The sequence below is a fragment of the Ursus americanus genome, chromosome 7 (assembly GCF_024610735.1).
Source record: "Ursus americanus isolate L20-20 chromosome 7, mUrsAme1.1.p, whole genome shotgun sequence".
In the NCBI taxonomy this organism is placed as follows: domain Eukaryota; kingdom Metazoa; phylum Chordata; class Mammalia; order Carnivora; family Ursidae; genus Ursus; species Ursus americanus.
Genome location: NC_142133.1, coordinates 38,379,835 through 38,398,875, shown reverse-complemented (window position 1 = coordinate 38,398,875; position 19,041 = coordinate 38,379,835). Strand labels below are relative to the sequence as shown.

The 19,041-nt window shown below is 36.6% G+C and overlaps 1 protein-coding gene across 8 annotated transcripts in view; it reads right to left on the bottom strand.

Moving 5' to 3' along the window:
- Positions 1-19,041, bottom strand: part of ALMS1 (ALMS1 centrosome and basal body associated protein) — a 214,840-nt gene that overhangs the window by 103,863 nt on the left and 91,936 nt on the right. For all 8 annotated transcript variants that reach the window (XM_045788273.2, XM_087863546.1, XM_087863545.1 and 5 more), the window contains one exon: positions 12,169-14,009. In XM_045788273.2, the coding sequence (XP_045644229.2) occupies positions 12,169-14,009 (1,841 nt within the window). The remainder of the gene's footprint in view (positions 1-12,168; positions 14,010-19,041) is intronic.

The window sequence follows — 19,041 nt, the reverse complement described above, 5'->3', positions numbered from 1 at the left end:
TAAAGGAATAGAGTAAAATTATTTTTACCCACACATAAGAGGCCAACTGATTTCTGACAAAGGTACTAACTAAATTCAAAAAGGAAATAATCAATTTCAAAAATGGTGCTGGAATATCTAAGCAAATGATTCTCAATTGCATAAATTACAGATGGAAAGCTTTCCTCTTCCAACAGAGGAGTTTTGGTCCCCTCTGTACTAAGCCACTTGCAACTGACACAAAGTAGTCACAGGAAAGTACACAGAAGAGAGGAGTAAATTAAGCTCCTGCTTTCTGTCCTGAGAGTCAGGAAAGGGGAGCTCACGGGGAAACTGTAAAGAGAAAAGCAACTCCTTAATATATGTTTATAAACTCCTGGGCCTATCCCTGAGCCATTTGTGTGTGTGGATCTGAACCTAAACAGTGTACCTACACGTTGAGCACAGAAGTATGAGACAGACTACTACCCAAGTCTCAGACTGGCCACTGGTACACACACATACAGGTCAGATCTGAATAGCAGTGCAAAAGCTTTAAAAACTGAACTCACATAGAACTATAACCCACAGAAGGCAGGTTAGAAATTGTAATATGAATGTGAATGGGTTGACCGCCCAGTAAGATGAAAATATCAAAATTTTCTGTAGGGTCTAAATGAGACTACTTATCTCATAATATTATGAAATACAAACCAAAATTACTCAGCATATTAAGAACCAGAAAAATCTCAACTCACATGGGAAAAGAAAATCAACAGACACCAACACTGGGATGAAAGAAATGTTAGAGTTATCTGACAGAAACTTTAAGGAAGCTATTATAAAATCCTCCAAGAAGTAAAGGTGGATACCCTTGAAACAAATGGAAAGACAAAGTCTCAGCAAAGAAACAGAAGATATAGAGAAGAAATGACAGAAATTTTAAAACTAAAAAATTATATAAATGAAATGAAATACTCACCGGATGAGCTCAATAGCAGAATGGACATGTTGGAGGAAAGACTTAGTGAACTCCAAGACAGATCAATAGAAATTATTCAAGCTGAACAACAGAGGGAAAAATAGATTGAAAAAAGAAATCAACAGAACTTCAGGGACTTATAAGATAATATCAAAAGGTCTAACATTTGTGTCTTCAGAGATGTAGAAAGAGTAGAGAAAGAATGTGGTTAAGAAAAAATATTTGAAGAAATAAGGGATAAAGGGGCACCTGGGTGGCTCAGTCGTTAAGTGTCTGACTTTGGGGCAGGGCATGATCCCAGAGTCCTGGGATCGAGCCCTGCGTCAGGCTCCCTGCTCTACTGGGAGCCTACTTCTTCCTCTCCCACTCCCCCTGCTTGTGTTCCCTCTTTCGCTGGCTGTCTTTCTGTCAAATAAATAAATAAAATCTTAAAAAAAAAAAAAAGAAAAGAAAAAAGAAATAAGGGATAAAACTCCCTAAATATGATGAAAAATATAAACCTTTAGAAGCTCAGCAAACTCCAAAAACAATGCACCAAAGAAATCCATGCCTAGAAACATCATATCCAATTGACTCAAAGCAAAACAAAAGAAAAATTAAACCAACCTGGGAAAAATGACACATTGCTTCTAACTTACAGGGGAATAATGATTCCAAAACTGATTTCTTGTCAGAAACCATGGAATTTAGAAGGAAGCAGAATATTTTAAAAGTACTGAAGGAAAAGGACTGTCAACCTAATTGCATGACATGAGCCATAAAATAATGACCAAACTTGGACTTCACTGAAATTTAAAAACTTTGTTCTCTGAAAGACCCACTGAGTAGATGAAAAGGTAAGTCACACACTACAAGAAGATATTTGCCAATAACATATGCAGCAAAGACCTTATATCCAAAACGTATTATCCAAAACTCTCAGGACTCAACAGTAAGAAACTAAACCCTATTAAAAAAATAATTTCACCATGGGGCGCCTGGGTGGCACAGCGGTTAAGCGTCTGCCTTCGGCTCAGGGCGTGATCCCGGCGTTATGGGATCGAGCCCCACATCAGGCTCCTCCGCTATGAGCCTGCTTCTTCCTCTCCCACTTCCCCTGCTTGTGTTCCCTCTCTTGCTGGCTGTCTCTATCTCTGTCGAATAAATAAATAAAATCTTTAAAAAATAATAATAATAATAATTTCACCAAAGAGGATGGTAAAAAAAAAAAAAAAAAAAACCACATGAAATGAAGACAAGCCATTAGGGAAATACAAATGAAAACCACATTGAACTATACCTGTACACCTATAAAAGTGGCTAAAATGTATGGACAATACCACATGGTGGCAAAGATGTAGAGTAACTGGAACACCTATCATTGCTAGTGGGACTGCAAAGATAAACAGTTCTTGCAAGGTTAAACACACACATACACCACATGACTCAGCAATCCCACTCCTGAGTACTTACCCTACAGAAGCAAAAACTGGCACACAAATGTTTATAGCTCTAACTGTAATCACCCGGAAGTGTAATCACTCCAAAGAATGAATGCATGATAAACAAACTAGGGTAATCTGTACAAAAGAATTGTAATATAAAGGAATAATAAAATATTATTGCTTTTAATAAAGCAATAAAAAGTAAAAAATCTGCTTCACAAAAAAGAGGGATGAATCTTAAATGTGCTTTACAAAGTAAAAGGAACTAAACCTAAAGGCTGTTACGTATTTTATTATTTCATTTATATAACACTCCAGAAAGGCAAAACTAGAGGAAAGAACAAACCAGGAATTACCAGGTGTCAAGGGAGGGGATCTGTCTATAAAGAGACGGCATGCAGAAATTTTGGGATTGATGGAAATACATTGTATGGAACTGTGATGGTGGATTTATCATAAATGATACAGTTGTACACCACAAAAAGTAAGTTTTACACTATGTAAATTTTTAAAAATGAACCACAAAGTAAGGACAAAGATGGAATGCAGGACGTGACAAATGAAAATAACTGTATTATAAATGAATCACACTGAAGGGTATAGTAAAAAAAGAACATGACCTAAGAAATGTCAGCAGTGTTTTGACTAGGTACTGTAATGCTAAATTCAAGAGAAAAGCATACATAAACATTGAACTCAAGTTGGAGAACTTTTGTTCACCTGGGTATGGGTTAGGAATTCTAAAACTATCTAATTTATATACTAGGGTAAGTATATTGTAGATAATGAGAGCCAGGTTTATCATCACTGAAGAAAGAAGTTAAAAATAAGAGTATGAGGCTTGAATCAACCCTGTGGTTCTAGATCAGTTGAAGGTATCAATACTGACTAGTGGTTTAAACACAGATATACACAAACACTTGCACACACACTGATAGAGATGGGAATAAGTAGAGAAGTAGGTATATGCATGAATTAATATGCATACATATAATTCTTAGCTTGATTAACTGCTAGAAGCAGTGACAGCCTAGTAACAATGAGCTAACCTGATGTTATACCTTTGTTTCTAAATACTATTCTTCATTGGTCAAAGTAGGGTACTGAACTCCCCTATGATTATTGTATTGTTATCTATTTCTCCTTTCTGATATTTTTAGTAATTGCTTAATACTCCTAGATGCTCCAGTGTTGGGTGTGTATATACAACTGTTATATCATCTTGATGAATTGTTCCCTTTATTATTATATAATGGCCTTCCTTGTCTCTTGTTACTGCTTTGGCTTAATGTTTATTTTTGTCTGATATAAGTATAAATATAGCTACTCCTGCTCTCTTTTGGTCACCACCTGCATGGAGTATCTTTTTCCATTTCTTCACTTTAAACTTGTGTATCTTTAAGCTAATGAGTCTCTTGTAGGCAGCATATAGTTGGGTCAGTTTTTTTATTCATCCAGTCACTCTATGTCTTTTAATTGGAGAATTCAATCCATTCATACTTAGAGTAATTATTGATAGTTAAGGACCTACTAATGCCATTTCATTATTTGTTTTCTGGCTGTTTTGTAGTTTCCTTGTTCCTTTCTTTCTCTCTTGCTGCCTTCTTTTGTGAATTGTTGATTTTCCGTAAGATTATGTTCTGATTCCCTTCTATTTTTCATGAATCTACTATATGTTTTTGCCTTGTGGTTACCATGAGGCTTACATAAAACTTCTTATAGCTGTAACAACCTATTTTATATAATAACAACTTTGATCACATACAAAAACACCACCATTTTACTCCCTGCACTTTTATGTTGTTTTTTTTTTTAAAGATTTTATTTATTTATTTTGACAGAGAGAGACAGCCAGCGAGAGAGGGAACACAAGCAGGGGGAGTGGGAGAGGACGAAGCAGGCTCCCAGCGGAGGAGCCCGATGTGGGACACCATCCTGGAACGCCAGGATCATGCCCTGAGCCGAAGGCAGCCGCCTAACGACTGCGCTACCCAGGCACCCCTGCACTTTTATGTTTTTAAATGCCCCAATTCAACAATGGATAGATCTTCTAGGGAGGAAAATCAACATGGAAATGTTGGACTTGAACTATAATTTAGACCAAATGGACTTAACAGACATATATAAATAGCTCCTGGACATACATTCTTATCAGCGCACACAGAACATTTTGCAGGATAGGTCATATGATAGGCCACAAAACAAGTCTTGGCAGACTTAAGAGGACTGAAATCATACCAAGCACCTTTTCCAACCACAACAGTATGAAACTAGAAATCAATACCAGTAGGAAAACAGGAAATCTTACAAATAATATGGAAATTAAACAACATAGTCCTGAACAACCAATATGTTAAAGAAAAAGAAAAAAAATCAAAAGATAAAGCAAAAAAATATCTTGAAACAAAAGAAAATGGATATACAACATAAAAAAAAAAAATCAATGGGGGCACCCGGGTGGCTCAGTCATTAAGTGTCTGCCTTCGGCTCAGGGCGTGATCCTGGCATTATGGGATCGAGCCCCACATCAGGCTCCTCCGCTGGGAGCCTGCTTCTTCCTCTCCCACTCCCCCTGCTTGTGTTCCCTCTCTCGCTGGCTGTCTCACTCTGTCAAATAAATAAATAAAATCTTTAAAAAAAAAATCAATGGGATGAAGCAAAAGCAGTTCAAAGAGGGAAGTTTATGGTGATGAATGCCTATATTAAGAAAAAAGAAAGGTCTTAACGTGTCTGGTTGGCTCAATCAGTTAAGCATCTGACTCTTGATTCAATAGTACATTTGAAGAATCCTACACTATGATCAGTTCAGATTTACCCCTGGGAGGCAAGGACAGTTCAACATACGCAAATCAACAAATGTGATATATGACATTAACAGTGAAAGATAAAAATCAAGAAAAAGCATTTGACAAAATGCAACATTCATTCGTGATAAAAACTATCAACAAATTGGGTACCTCAACATAATAAATGTCATGTATGACAAACCCTCAGCTTATTATCATCCTCAGTGGTGATTGGTTAAAAGCATTCCCTTTAACATCAAGAACAAGACAAAAGTGCCCACTCTCACCATTCTTATTTAACATAGTACTGGACGCCCTAGCCAGAGCAACCAGGAAAGAAAAAGAAATAAAAGGCATCCAAATCAGAGAAGAAGTAACACTGTCTTTGTTTACAAATGATATAATCTTATATATGGAAAATCTTAAATACTTCACCAACGATTAGTGTTTCTATACACTAATGACAAGATATCTGAAAAAAAAAATAACAATCCAAATTTACACTAGTATCAAAAACAATAAAATATCTAAGAACAAATTTAATCAAGGATGTGAAAGATTTGTACCCTGAAAACTACAAGGCTTTGATGAAAGAAACTGAGGAAGACACAAAAAAATGGAAAGATGTCCTATGTTTATGCACCAGAAGAATTAATATTGTTAAAATGTCCACACCACCCAAAGCCATCTATAGAGTCAATGCAATCCCCATTAACACTTGCTGGCATTTTTCACACAGAGAGAGAAAAAAAAAATTCTTAAATTTGTATGGAGCCATAAAAGACCCCAAACAGCCAAAGAAATTTTGAGTAAGAACAAAACTGGAGGCATCACACTTCCAGATTTTAAACTACACTACAAAGTTATAATAATCAAAACAGTATGGTTCTAGCATTAAAACAGAAACACAGACAAATGAACCATACAGAGAGCATAAAAATATTTCCCTGCACGTATAGTCAACTAATATTTGACAAGGGATCCAGAATACTCAATGAGGAAAAGATAGGCTCTTTAATAAATTGTCCTGAAAAAACTGAATAACCATGTGCATAAAAATAAAATTGGACTCCTATCTTATACCACTTACAAAAGTTAACTTGAAATGGGTTAAGAGTTAAACATAAAACCTAAAAATTCCTAGAGAAAAACATTGGGAAAAACTCCTTGACACTGATCTTGGCAATGACTTTTTTAATGTGACACCAAATGCACAAGCAACAAAAACAAAACTCAGTAAGTGGGACTGTGTCAACCAAAAATCTTCTGTACATCAAAAAAGAGACAATCAACAAAATAAAAAACCACCTACAGAATGGGAGAAAATATTTGCAAACTGTGTATCTGATAAGGGATTAATATCCAAAATATATAAAGAACTCCTACAATTCAATAACGAAGAAAGAAACAAATTGACACCCCCAAAATGAATAATCCAATTAAACAATGGGCTGAAGACATGAACAGACATTTTTCCAAAGAAGACTTATGGATGGACAACAGACACATGAAAAGATGCTCAACATCACTGATTATCAGGGAAATGCAAGTCAAAACTACAATGAGAGATGACCTCACACCTGTCAGAATGGCTAAGGTCAACAATACAAGAAACAACAGATGTTGTTGAGGATGTGGAGAAAGGGGAACCCTCTTGCCCTGTTGGTGAGAATGCAAACCAGTGCAGCCACTGTGAAAAACCATATGGAGGTTCCTCAAAAAGTGAAAAATAGAACTACTCTACCATCTAGCAACTGTATTACTGGGTATTTACCCCCCAAAATATAAAAATACTAATTCAAAGGAATACATGCACCCTGATGTTTATAGCAGTATTATCTACAATACCCAAATTATGGAAACAGCCCAAATGTCCATCAATTGATGAATGGATAAAGAACATGTGGTATATATATATACATACAATAGAATATTACTCAGCCATAAAAAAGAATGAAATCTTGACATTTTCAACAATATGGATGGAGCTAGAGAGTATTATACATAAGTTAGAGAAAGACAATTACCATATGATCTCATTCATATGTGGATTTTAAGAAACAAAAGAAATGAGCAAAGGGGGAAAAAAAGAGAGAGAGGCAAACCAAGAAACAGACTTTTAACTATAGAGAACAAACTGATGGCTGCCAGCAGGGAGGTGGGTGGAGGTAATGGGTTTGGTAGGTTAGGGAAATTGGGAAGTTCACTTGTTGTGATGAGCACCAGGTGTTGTACAGACATGCTGAATCACTATTTTGTATACCTGAAACTGATACTGCACTGTATGTTAACTAACTGGAATTCAAATAAAAACTTAAAAAATAAAATTGGGTAGAGGAATTGAACAGACATTTTTTCCAAAGATGACATAAAAATGGCCAACAGGTACATGAGAAGGTGCTCAACGTCACTGATCATCTGGGAAATGCAAACCTCTAGCTCCATGAAAACCATGAGCAATCACCTGACACCTGTTAGAATGGCCATTATCAAAAACACAAGAGAGAGGGGTGCCTGGATGGCTCAGTCAGTTAAGCGTCTGCCATCACCTCAGGTCATGATCCCGGGAGTCCTGGGATTGAGCCCTGCGCTTAGGGCTCCCTGCTCCATGGGGAGTCTGCTTCTCCCTCTCCCTCCGCCCCTCCCCACAGCTCGTGCTCTCTAATAATTAAATAAAATCTTAAAAAAAAAAAGACAAGAGATAAATGTTGGTGAGGATACAGTGTGAAGGTAACCTCTGTGCAATACTGGTTGGTAGGAATGTAACTGATACAGCCACTATGGAAAACAGTATGGAGATTCTTCAAAAACCTAAAAACAGAACTACTATATGATCTAGCAATCTCATTGGTGGGTATATATTCAAAGGAAATGAAAACAGGATATTGAAGAGAGATCTACACTCCCATGCCATTATTCATAATAGCCAAGATATGGAAACAACCTAAGTGTCCATCAATATATGAAGGGATAAAGATGTGATACTTTTACATATCTATATATATAGTATATATAATATTATATTATTCAGCCATTAGAGAGAAGGAGATCCTGTCATTTATAACAACATTTAGCTTAAGGGCACTATGCTAAGTGAAAAAAGTCAGCAATGTGGAATCTAAAACAGCCAAACTCATGGAAACAGAGAGCAGAAGGGTAGTTACCCGGGACTGGAGGGTGAGAGAAATGGGAAGATTGTGGTCAAAGGGTGCAAACTTCCAACTAGAAGATGAAGATGTTCTGGGGATCTATGAACAGCATTGTCATGATAGCTAACAATAATATCATACACTTGAATGTTGTTAAAAGAGAAGATCTTAAATGTTCTCACCACAAAACATAAAGGCAATTATGTGAGAGGGAAGAGGTATTAGCTAATGTTATGGTGGTAATTATTTTGCAATATATGAATGCATCAAATCAACACGCTACAAACCTTAATAAACTTACACAATGTTTTATGTCAATTGTATCTCAAAAAAGCTAGAAAAAATAAAATCCTTTTCTCAAGAAAGAAAAAAGAAAGGAATTGAAAGGTAAAAGAAGGTAGGAAGGGAGGGAGGGAGGGAAATAGGGAACAAGGGTTCTTGGGAGAAATGGTTGATGGGGGCGGTGGAGGGGGCTAGTGCAGGGTACAGGAGCCAACATGAAAGCGTTCTCAATAGCTAAAACTGGAATAATTTGAGTAGTATTAGATTATAATCCAAAGAATGAAATAAATGCCCCTGAATCCATACTGATGTACGTGAATAAAGGAATAAATAAATGGGGAAGGAACAACAGCTCTTGTTTACAGGAAAAAATTCCATTTAGCAGGAATGAAAGAAATAGAAAAACTCCATTAGAATACCAGAGTAATAATTGCTATAGGCAAGATCCAGTGATGGATGCTAAAATTAGTGATCAAAGTTTAAGCAGAAACAGAATGTTTACGTAGTCTACTAGTTTCTCCCTCAAATATCTAGTATTTACAAATTTGGCAAAAACAGTAACTGTACAGTGGAGAATCTTGGTAGACACCACCGTAGCCAAGTGACCAAGGTTAAAATCACCAGTAATGCGTATCAACTTAATGTGCTCCCTAATGAGATGCACTGAAAATGCATAACCTCAGTATACTCCTGAGACATCTGGCAAAACTAAATAAAAACTTTCTCCAAAATAACTAGTCATTTCTTTTCAAAGTGTCAGTGTCATAAAAAACAAGGATATCCACAGATTGGAGGAAATAAAGTAGACATGACAACTAAAACACAAGGTGGAATCTTGGTGGGATTTTGGGTTGAATCTGAAGCAAAAAAGGTCCAATTGTGGAAAAATAAGGTGAAATCCAAATCAGTCTATATTTAAGTTACAGTTTTATATGAAGGATAATTTCTTAGTTTTGGTAAATGTTTTATGGTTATGATGTTATGGTAAGATGTTAACATAGAGGAATCTTTGGTAAAGGACATACTGGCAACCTCTAAGATATTGCCCAATGATCTCTGATTCCTGGTATTCACACCCTTGTGTAACCCCTAATCCTTGAGGAAATAGTGATTCATTTCTACTGAGGAAAAAGTGGCAGAAGTGGTGAGATTCACTTAGAAAGTTAGGTTACAAAGACTATGACGTTTGTCTTGGGTATCCTTCCTTATTCTCTCACATGCTTACTCTGAGGGACATCTAGCTGTCATATTTGAGCTGCCTTATGGAAGGAAGGGAATGATGTCTCTGGCCAACAACCATGTGAACAAGTTTGGAAGCATATCCTCTAGATCAAGCCTTGATATGGGACTACACCTGCAACCAATACCTTGTTTGCAACCTTGTAAGAGACCCTGAGCTGAAAGCACCCAGTTAAGCCTCACCTAGATTTCTGACTCACAGAAACAAATATTAACATTGGGATAATACTGTTTTAAGCTGCTACATTTCAGAGTAATATGTTACACAGCCATAAATAATTAATACAAGAACTCTTCCTACTATTTTTGTAACACCTCTGTAAATTTTAAATAATCTCAAAAAAGTTTTAAAATACTTTATACTTAAAACATTTTATTCACATATATACACACATACGTATACAGATTAGTGTGTGTGTGTGCGTGCGTGTGTGTGTATAGTTTGAATTACTATGTGGTTTTTTAAGATTTTATTTATTTGAGAGAGAGAGAGAGCACGAGAGGGCAGAGAGTCAGAGGGAGAAGCAGACTCCCTGCTGAGCAGGGAGCCTAATGCGGGGCTCTATCCTGGGACTCCTGGATCATGGCCCAAGCAGAAGGCAGACGTTTAACCAACTAAGCCATCCAGGTACCCCTTGAATTACTATGGACTCTGGAGTCAGACTAACCTAAATTCAAATGCCACCTCTTAACAATAATAGCCATGTGATGTTGGGCAAAACATCTAATTTCTCTAAGTATTAGGATTTTAAAATCCTGATGATTATATTAAGTATAAAATGATATCTGCATCTACTGTAACAGATGGCATTTAGTACATTCTAGACAAATGGCATTATTATTAGTTCATATCTATAGTCATCTATTATTTTCTTCTCATTCAAGGAATCCAGTATTATAATACTGAAAGCAGAGACTGACCCTGTTTGTTAGGCCCAATCCAATTCCAAATCACTAAGTTTTAGAGCTATAAGGGACCTTGCAGCTTTTCAAGCCTTTCCTCCCACCATCATCCACATATGAGTACCAAAGATATTAAATGATTTGCCCAGGAGGATAGCTGACAGAGGAGCTGAAAGCAGGGTTCAAGATTAGGGGAGACACTACCATGTGGTGAATGAGCTCTTGCTTTAAACAGACTGCACTAGAATGCCCATTCTGTTGCTTACAAACAGCACTATGTGTGGGGGCACCTGGGTGGCTCAGCTGGTTGAGCATCCAACTCTTGGTCTCGGCTCAGGTTGTGATCTCAGGGTTGTGAGATTGAGCCCCTGTCAGGCTCCGTGCTGAGCAGGGAGCCTGCTAGAGATTTTCTCTCCCTCTCCCTCTCTCCACCCTCAATAAAATAAATAAATAAATCTTAAAACAAAACAAAACAAAAACCCCGAGCATTATGAGAGACAATGCTGTCTGCTCACAAAGTACCAGTATCAATCAGTGTCTCAGTTTCCCAGAGGGTAAATAAGGATACCACCACCTCATAGGGTTATCATAAACATTAAATGAGATAACATATATTAAGTCCCTCACTGCCATGACTACCACATGTGGATGCTGAATAAATACTTTTTTCCCTTCCTTCTTTCCAAGCCCAGGGCTCTTCACTACGAAATGCTGCCTTCTCAACTATAATGTGGAACGTGAAACACGCAGGGTAATTCTGTTTAACCATATTTTAAAGGATTCAAAATGTAAAACTGAATTAATGATAGTCTTAAAATTAGGCTGAATAATGCAAACCTAATGCATTTAGTCCTGACCAGGGTTTCCTTTCCTATAATACACTGTAGAGTGGGGCATCACATCAGAGAGCACATTATATTGACATGCATTACCAGTGATGTTAGCCTTGATAAACTGGCTAAAGTGATGTCTGCCAGGATTCTCTGCTGGAAAGTTATCTTTTTTCATTGTAAATACTAAATATTTGAGGAGAATCATGAAATGGAAACTAAGAGAGAAGGGAGAGAGAGAGAACATGTGCAAACAAGAGAGTGAGCACGTGCACACAGCACAAAACCTGGTCTTTAGCATATTCCCAATATAGCAAACAATTAGTAAATTGTACCATGGGATGACCAAAGTCTCTTCCCAAAGTAATTCGATGTTCTGAAATACCTGATGCCAAGTCTTGTCAAAAGCCCTCTGAAATTATAAATACATTACTTTCAGATGTTCTCTCTTACTTAGGCATTTACGCCCTGAAAGACTTCTAGAATACTAGTCAGATACAACCTCCCCTAAGAGAAATCGTACTGCCTTTCACCCAAGAACTTACATTTGCTTAAGTATTTAAAACCCTTTATCACAAATTCCATCAGCTTGCTTGTCATCACATTGAGACTCACCGATCTGCAGATACCGGAGTCCCTTCTGGACTGGAATATCCTTCCAAATCTGAAATGTTCACTTGTGTTTGCCTTGAGGTTACTATCTGGCTATTCTGAAAAAGTATGTTTTTCAAGTCCTGAGAAATAGTATTACTATCTGGAAGAGGAGACTGTACAACTTGGAAGTCCGGTGAAGATTTAGGTCCTAGAAAACCTAAAGATTCTTGATTCTGTGCTACAGGTTTACCGGTCAATAATTTGGAGGTTGGTTCCAATGATCTTGAAGATATAGTTTGTAGGTCAGAGTTAAACTCACTATTCATCCTTGTTTTAGAAGCAGGATCCAATGAGTGAAATCTTTTATCTAAGGTTCCACTATCCAACTTGGAAGGAGTCTTGGGATAAAGAGTTATACGAACACAAGAAAGTGCTTTTCTATTTGAAGGTGGAGTAGATGCAGATGTTACTAATGTACACTGATTTGGGGCTGACTGGGAGACCACATTATTGAACTTGGCTTCAACATTGATCATATTGGAAATGTATGATTTAAACTTATGTTGGTTATTCCTTTCTACTACATAATCCTGACCTTGAGGAAGAGGGGAATGGTATTTTCCCAAGTGATCTACATCTGGGGCTTTGCTTTGTTCAAAGAGCTGACGTTGTTCAAGAAAAATGGAAGAAGGAAGGTCTGAAGCTATATAATCCTGACTCTGTTGAAAGGGAGAGTGGCTTTCTCTCATCTGATGATCTAAATGTGGGGCTTTGCTTTGCTCAAAGAGTTCTCGTTTTTCAAGAAAAATGCGACAAGGAAGGTTTGGAGCTATGTAATCCTGATGTTGAGGAGGGGGAGAATGGTGTTTTCTCACATGGTGATCTGCATGTGGGGCTTTGCTTGGTTCAAAAAGCTCTCGTTCAAGAATAATGTGCGAAGCAAGATCTGGAGTTATAGTTACATTCTTCTCTTTTACTCCTAGTGTGGAACTTGGTCTGCTCATGCTAATGAAGGTATGGTTATCAGAAAAATGAACTTCCTTGACACTGCTACACTTTGCACTGGTACTGGGCTCAGAATCACTGCCTTTAAAATCTGATCTTTCTAAGAGTTTTTCTTCTTGCTGAGAATGTTCAACAGATAATTTTTGGCTTTGCCTACTACTTTCTGCTAAAATAGTCACAGCTTTATCTGGTGAATGACTAACAATTTTAAATGATGAAGGGGAAGAGATTCTCTGTTCTAGTTCTCTGGGAGGATTTTGCTCTTCAGTGAAATGAGAATTAAATACCCCCACAGATGCTCCAGTACACTGGCTACCTTCAGTAACACCAACCTTAAGAACAGAGGAATCTGAAAAGCATTTAGAATGTCGGTGAGATGAAAAAGTGATGGAAGTAGTAAACTTTTTCATGGGTTCTGGGGGCAGCATTTGTGATGAAGAATGACAATCCATTTCTTCAGGTGGCACACAAGCAGGTTCTACTAATTCTGACAGCCAAGGGTCTATCTTTTCATGGAATGGCATTCGAAGACCCTGGCTAATTCTGAAGTCATCAGCTGTAAAGTTTTGAAATGGGGAATGACTTCGTAACTGCAAGGAATTCCAAACTTTGAAATGGGGGTTACTTTGGTCTAGTGATTTGGAAAGGTCGATGTGTCTGGTTCTCCATGATGATGGACTCTGTCGTCCTCTGATCATTTCTGAGGGGTCAGCAGATCTGAAAACACAAGGGTGACTATCCAGTTGTGGTTGTTCAGCAGTTAGAGTCCTGAAACATCCTTTTTCATGGCTCTCAATAATAATGTGACTACATACAGCTTCTGGCTTGCATCCTATTCCCCGTGGACTCCGTAAACCCTAGAAGACATAAACAAGTTCTTACTTGTAGTCCAAATAGTTATATAAAAACCAGTTATATAATACAGGCTAAGATTTGACCACAAAGGTCCTATTGATCTTTTACAAAAAAACAGGTAAGACATAACAAAAAGGACAGTTAACTATAAGATAAAATGGCTCATGATAACTAAGACCACACAGTTAATTTCTTCTAAAAATGTTTCACTAAACTAACAAAAGTAAAGACTACCATGGTCCCCCAGTATTCTCATCTTTTTTCTTTTAGTAACAGAGGTTCCTTACCCGAACCTTTGTTGGTCAAATGGCCACAAAGCTGCAGACCTTTCCAGGTTCCTTTGTACCTAGGTGTGACCATATTACTAGGTTTAGCCAATGGGATATGAACAAAAGCAGTAAATAGAACCTCTGTTTCCTGTCCTTAGAAAATAAAATTCTTGACAACCATGTTCCCCTACTACCACCATCACTACCATCACCATTACTGTTGCCAGCTGAAAATGGAGATATCTAGAACAATCACAGAAGCCATGTGTAAAAATGGCTTAGCTGCCAATCCTACTTGGCTCTCTGGAATACTTCAAGGAACAGAGCTCCCTTTCCTACCCTAGACTTGTACAAAAAAGAAAAATAAAATTCTACCATATTTTCCAGAGTGGCTACACCAGCTCTGCAAATGACATATCAGAGAAAGGGCTAGTATCCAAAATCTATAAAGAACTTATCAAATTCAACACCCAAAGAACAAATAATCCAATCAAAAAATGGGCAGAAGACATGAACAGACATTTATCCAGAGAAGACATACAAATGGCCAACAGACGCATGAAAAAATGCTCAACATCACTCAGCATCAGGGAAATATAAATTAAAACCACGAGATACCACCTCACACCGGTCAAAATGGCTAAAATTAACAAGTCAGGAAACGACAGATATTGGCAAGGATGTGGAGAAAAGGGAACCCTCTTACACTGTTGGTGTGAATGCAAGCTGGTGTAGCCACTCTGGAAAACAGTATGGAGGTTCCTCAAAAAGTTGAAAACAGAGCTACCCTATGACTCAGCAATTGCACTACTAGGGATTTACCCCAAAGAAACAAATGTAGTGATCTGAAGGGGCACCTGCACCCCTGTCCACAATAGCCAAACTACGGAAAGAGCCCAGACGTCCATCAACAGATGAATGGATAAAGAAGATGTGGTGTATATATACATACACATACATGCACATGCACACAATGGACTATTACTCAGCCACCAAAAAAATGAAATCTTGCCATTTGCAATGACGTGGATGGAACTAGAGGGTATTGTGCTAAGCAAAATAAGTCAGAGAAAGACAATGATCATATAATCTCACTCATATGTGGAATTTCAGAAACGAAACAGAGGATCACGGGGGAAGAGAGGAAAAAATAAAACAAGATGAAACCAGGGAGGGAGACAAACTGTAAGAGACGCTTAATCATAGGAAACAAACTGAGGGTTGCTGGAGGGGGTAGGGATGGAAGGATGTGGTAATTGGATGATGTAATGATATTAAGGAGGGCATGTGATGTAATGAACACTGGGTATTATATAAGACTGATGAATCACTGACCTCTACCTCTGAAATCAGTAATACATTATATGTTAATTAATTGAATTTAAATGTAAAATAAAAATAATTTTAAAAAACTACAATGATTCTTCTGCATCTACTGAGATGATCATATGGTTTTTATCCCTTTAGCATGTTAATGTGATGTATCATGTTGATTTATTCACAAATATTTAATCACACTCGCATCCCAGAAATAAATCCTACTTGATCATGGTGAATGATTTTTTTTAATGTATTATTAGACTGCGTTTGCTAATATTTTATGAAGATTCTGCATCTATGTTCATAAGACATACTGGCCTACAGTACTCTTTTTTTTTTTTTTTTTTTTGGTAATGTCTTTATACGGTTTTGGTATCGGGGTAATACTGGCATGGTAGAATGTATCTGGAAGTTTCCTTCCTCTTCTATTTTTGGAATAGTTTGAGAATAGGTATTAACTCTTCTTTAAATGCTTGGTAGAATTTACCTGTGAAGCCACCAGGTCCTGGACTTTCATTTGTTGGGAGTTTATTATTGATTCAATTTCATTGCTAGTTACTGGTCTGTTCAGATTTTCTATTTTCTCCTGATTCAGTTTTGGAAGGTGATATATTTCTAAGGAATTTATCCATTTCTTCTAGGTTGTCCAATTTGTTGGCATATAGTTTTTAATAATATTCTTATAATCCTTGGTATTTCTGTGGAATTGGTTGTTATTTCTCCTCCTTCATTTTTTATTTTATTTGAGTCCTCTCTTCTTTTTGTGATAAGTCTTACTAAAGGTTTATCAATTTTGTTAATCTTTTCAAAGAACTAGCTCCTGGTTTCATTGATCAGGTCTATTGTTTTTTTAGTCTCTATTTCATTTACTTCTGCTCTAATTGTTATTATTTCCTTCATTCCACTGGCTCTGGACTTTGTTCTTTTTCTAGATCCTTTAGGTGTAAGGTTAGGTTCTATGAGATTTTTCTTGCTTCTTGAAGTAGGCTTGTATTGCTATAATCTTCCCTTTGAGATATGTTTTTGCTGTATCCCAAAGATTCTTTTTTTTAAATAATTTTTGTTACATTAGTCACCATACAGTACATCCCCAGTTTTTGATGCAATGTTCCATGATTCATTATTTGCGTATAACACCCAGTACACTATGAAATATGTGCCCTCCTTAAAACCCATCACCTGCCTACCCATTCCCCCTTCCCCCTCCCCTCTGAAGCCCTCAGTTTGTTTCCCAGAGTCTACAGTCTCTCATGGTTCATTCCCCCTTCTGTTCACCCCCCTTCATTCTTCCCTTTCTTCTCCTACCGATCTTCCTATTTCTTATGTTCCATAAATGAGTGAAACCATATGATAATTGTCCCAAAGATTCTGAACCATTGTGTTTTAATTTTCATTTATCTCCCTGTATTCTCTGATTTCTTCTTTGATTTCTTGGTTGACCCATTCATTGTTTGTAGCATCACAATAAGAGAAAGAATAAAACCAATAAGATCATCTCAATAAATGCACAAAAAGCATTTGATAAAGTACAACATACATTCATGATAAAAACTCTCAACAAAGTAGGTTTAGAGAGAAGATACCCCAACATAATAAAGGCCATATATGAAAATCTCACAACTAACATCATACTCAATGGTGAAAAACTGAGAGCTTTTCCCCTAAGGTCAGGAACAAGATAAGGATATCCACTCTCACCAGTTTAATTCAACATAGTCCTGGAAGTCCTAGCCACAGCCGTAAGACAAGAAAAAGAAATAAAAGGCATCCATTGATAAGGAAAAAGTAAATCTTTCACTATTTGTAGATGACATAATACTATATATATAAAATCCTAATGACTCCAACAAAAAACTACTAGAACTGACAAATGAATTCAGTAAAGTAGGATGCAAAATTAATATACAGAAATCTGTTGCATTTCTATATGCTAATAATGAAGTAGCAAAAAGAGATATTAAGAAAATAATCCTATTTACAATTGAACCAATAACAATAAAAGTCCTCGGACTAAAATTAACCAAGGAGGTTTAAGATCTGAACTCTGAAAACTGTAAAAACACTAAAGGAACTGAAGATGACACCAAAAAATGGAAAGATATTCCATGTTCATGGATTGCAAGAACCAATACTGTTAAATGATACTAAATGGTAGAAGACTAGATGCTTTTCCCCTAGGACAAGAACAAGACAAGTATGTCCATTCTTCCTCCTATCTTCAACATCATACTGTAGGTCCTAGCTAGGGCAATCTGGAAAGAAATTAAAGAAATCCAGATTGGAAAGGGAGAAGTAAAACTATCTCTATTTGTAAATGACATGACCTTCATATAGAAAATTCCAAGGAAACCACACAAAACCAACCAGCTCGTAAGAAACAAGCTCAGGAAAGTTGCAAGATTCAAGCTCAATTTACAAAACTCAACTGTATTTCAACACACAGCAAACAATCCAAAAATGAAACTAAAGAAAACAATTCTATTTACAATAGCACAAAAAACAAAATACTTAAGAATATATTTACCAAAATAAATATAAAGCTAGCACACTACAAAACATTGTTGAAAAAACATTATGGACAATGAAAACAAATGGAAAACTGACCCAGTGGATTTGAAGACAATACCGTTAAAATGGCAATACTCCCCATATTGATGTATTGGTTCAAGGCAATTCCTATCAAAACCCCACCAGGCTTTTTTTTTTTTTTTTTTTTTTTTGCAAAAATTTCACAAACATATCCTAAATTCATGTAGAAATTCAAGGAACCCATAGTAGCCAAGCCAACCCTGAAAACGATGAACAAAGTTGGAGGGCTCACTTTCTGATGTCAAAACATACTAAACAGCTAGAGTAATCAAAACAGGGTAGTACTGGCACAGGATAAACACACAGATCAAGGGAACAGAACTAGCAGTCCATAAATAAACACTAACGTTTATGGTGACTTGATTTTCAACGAAGGAGCCAAGAAAATCCATGGGAAGAGAATAGTCTTCAATAAACAATGCTAGGACAACTGATTACCCATGTGTAAAAGAATGATTTTGCATCCCATACATAAAAATTGCCTCTGAGTACAGGCAGCACAACTATATATAACTGTATAATATATACAATTGGGTATATGCAAGTATATGTATATATAAAATACATAAATATGTAAAATATAATTATTTATAATATATAAATTATGATACATAAATATATACTAAATTTAAAACTTCTGTGCAACAAAATATACAATCAACAGTATAAAATGGCAACCTACAGAATGGGATAAAATACTTGCAAATCATATATCTGATAAGGGGTTAATATCTGGAATATATAAAGAACACTTACAAAGAAGGTCATTATATAATGATAAAGGGTCAATTCATCCAGAAGAAATAACAATTATGTTTATACACACACCCAACATCAGAGCACCTAAATATATAAA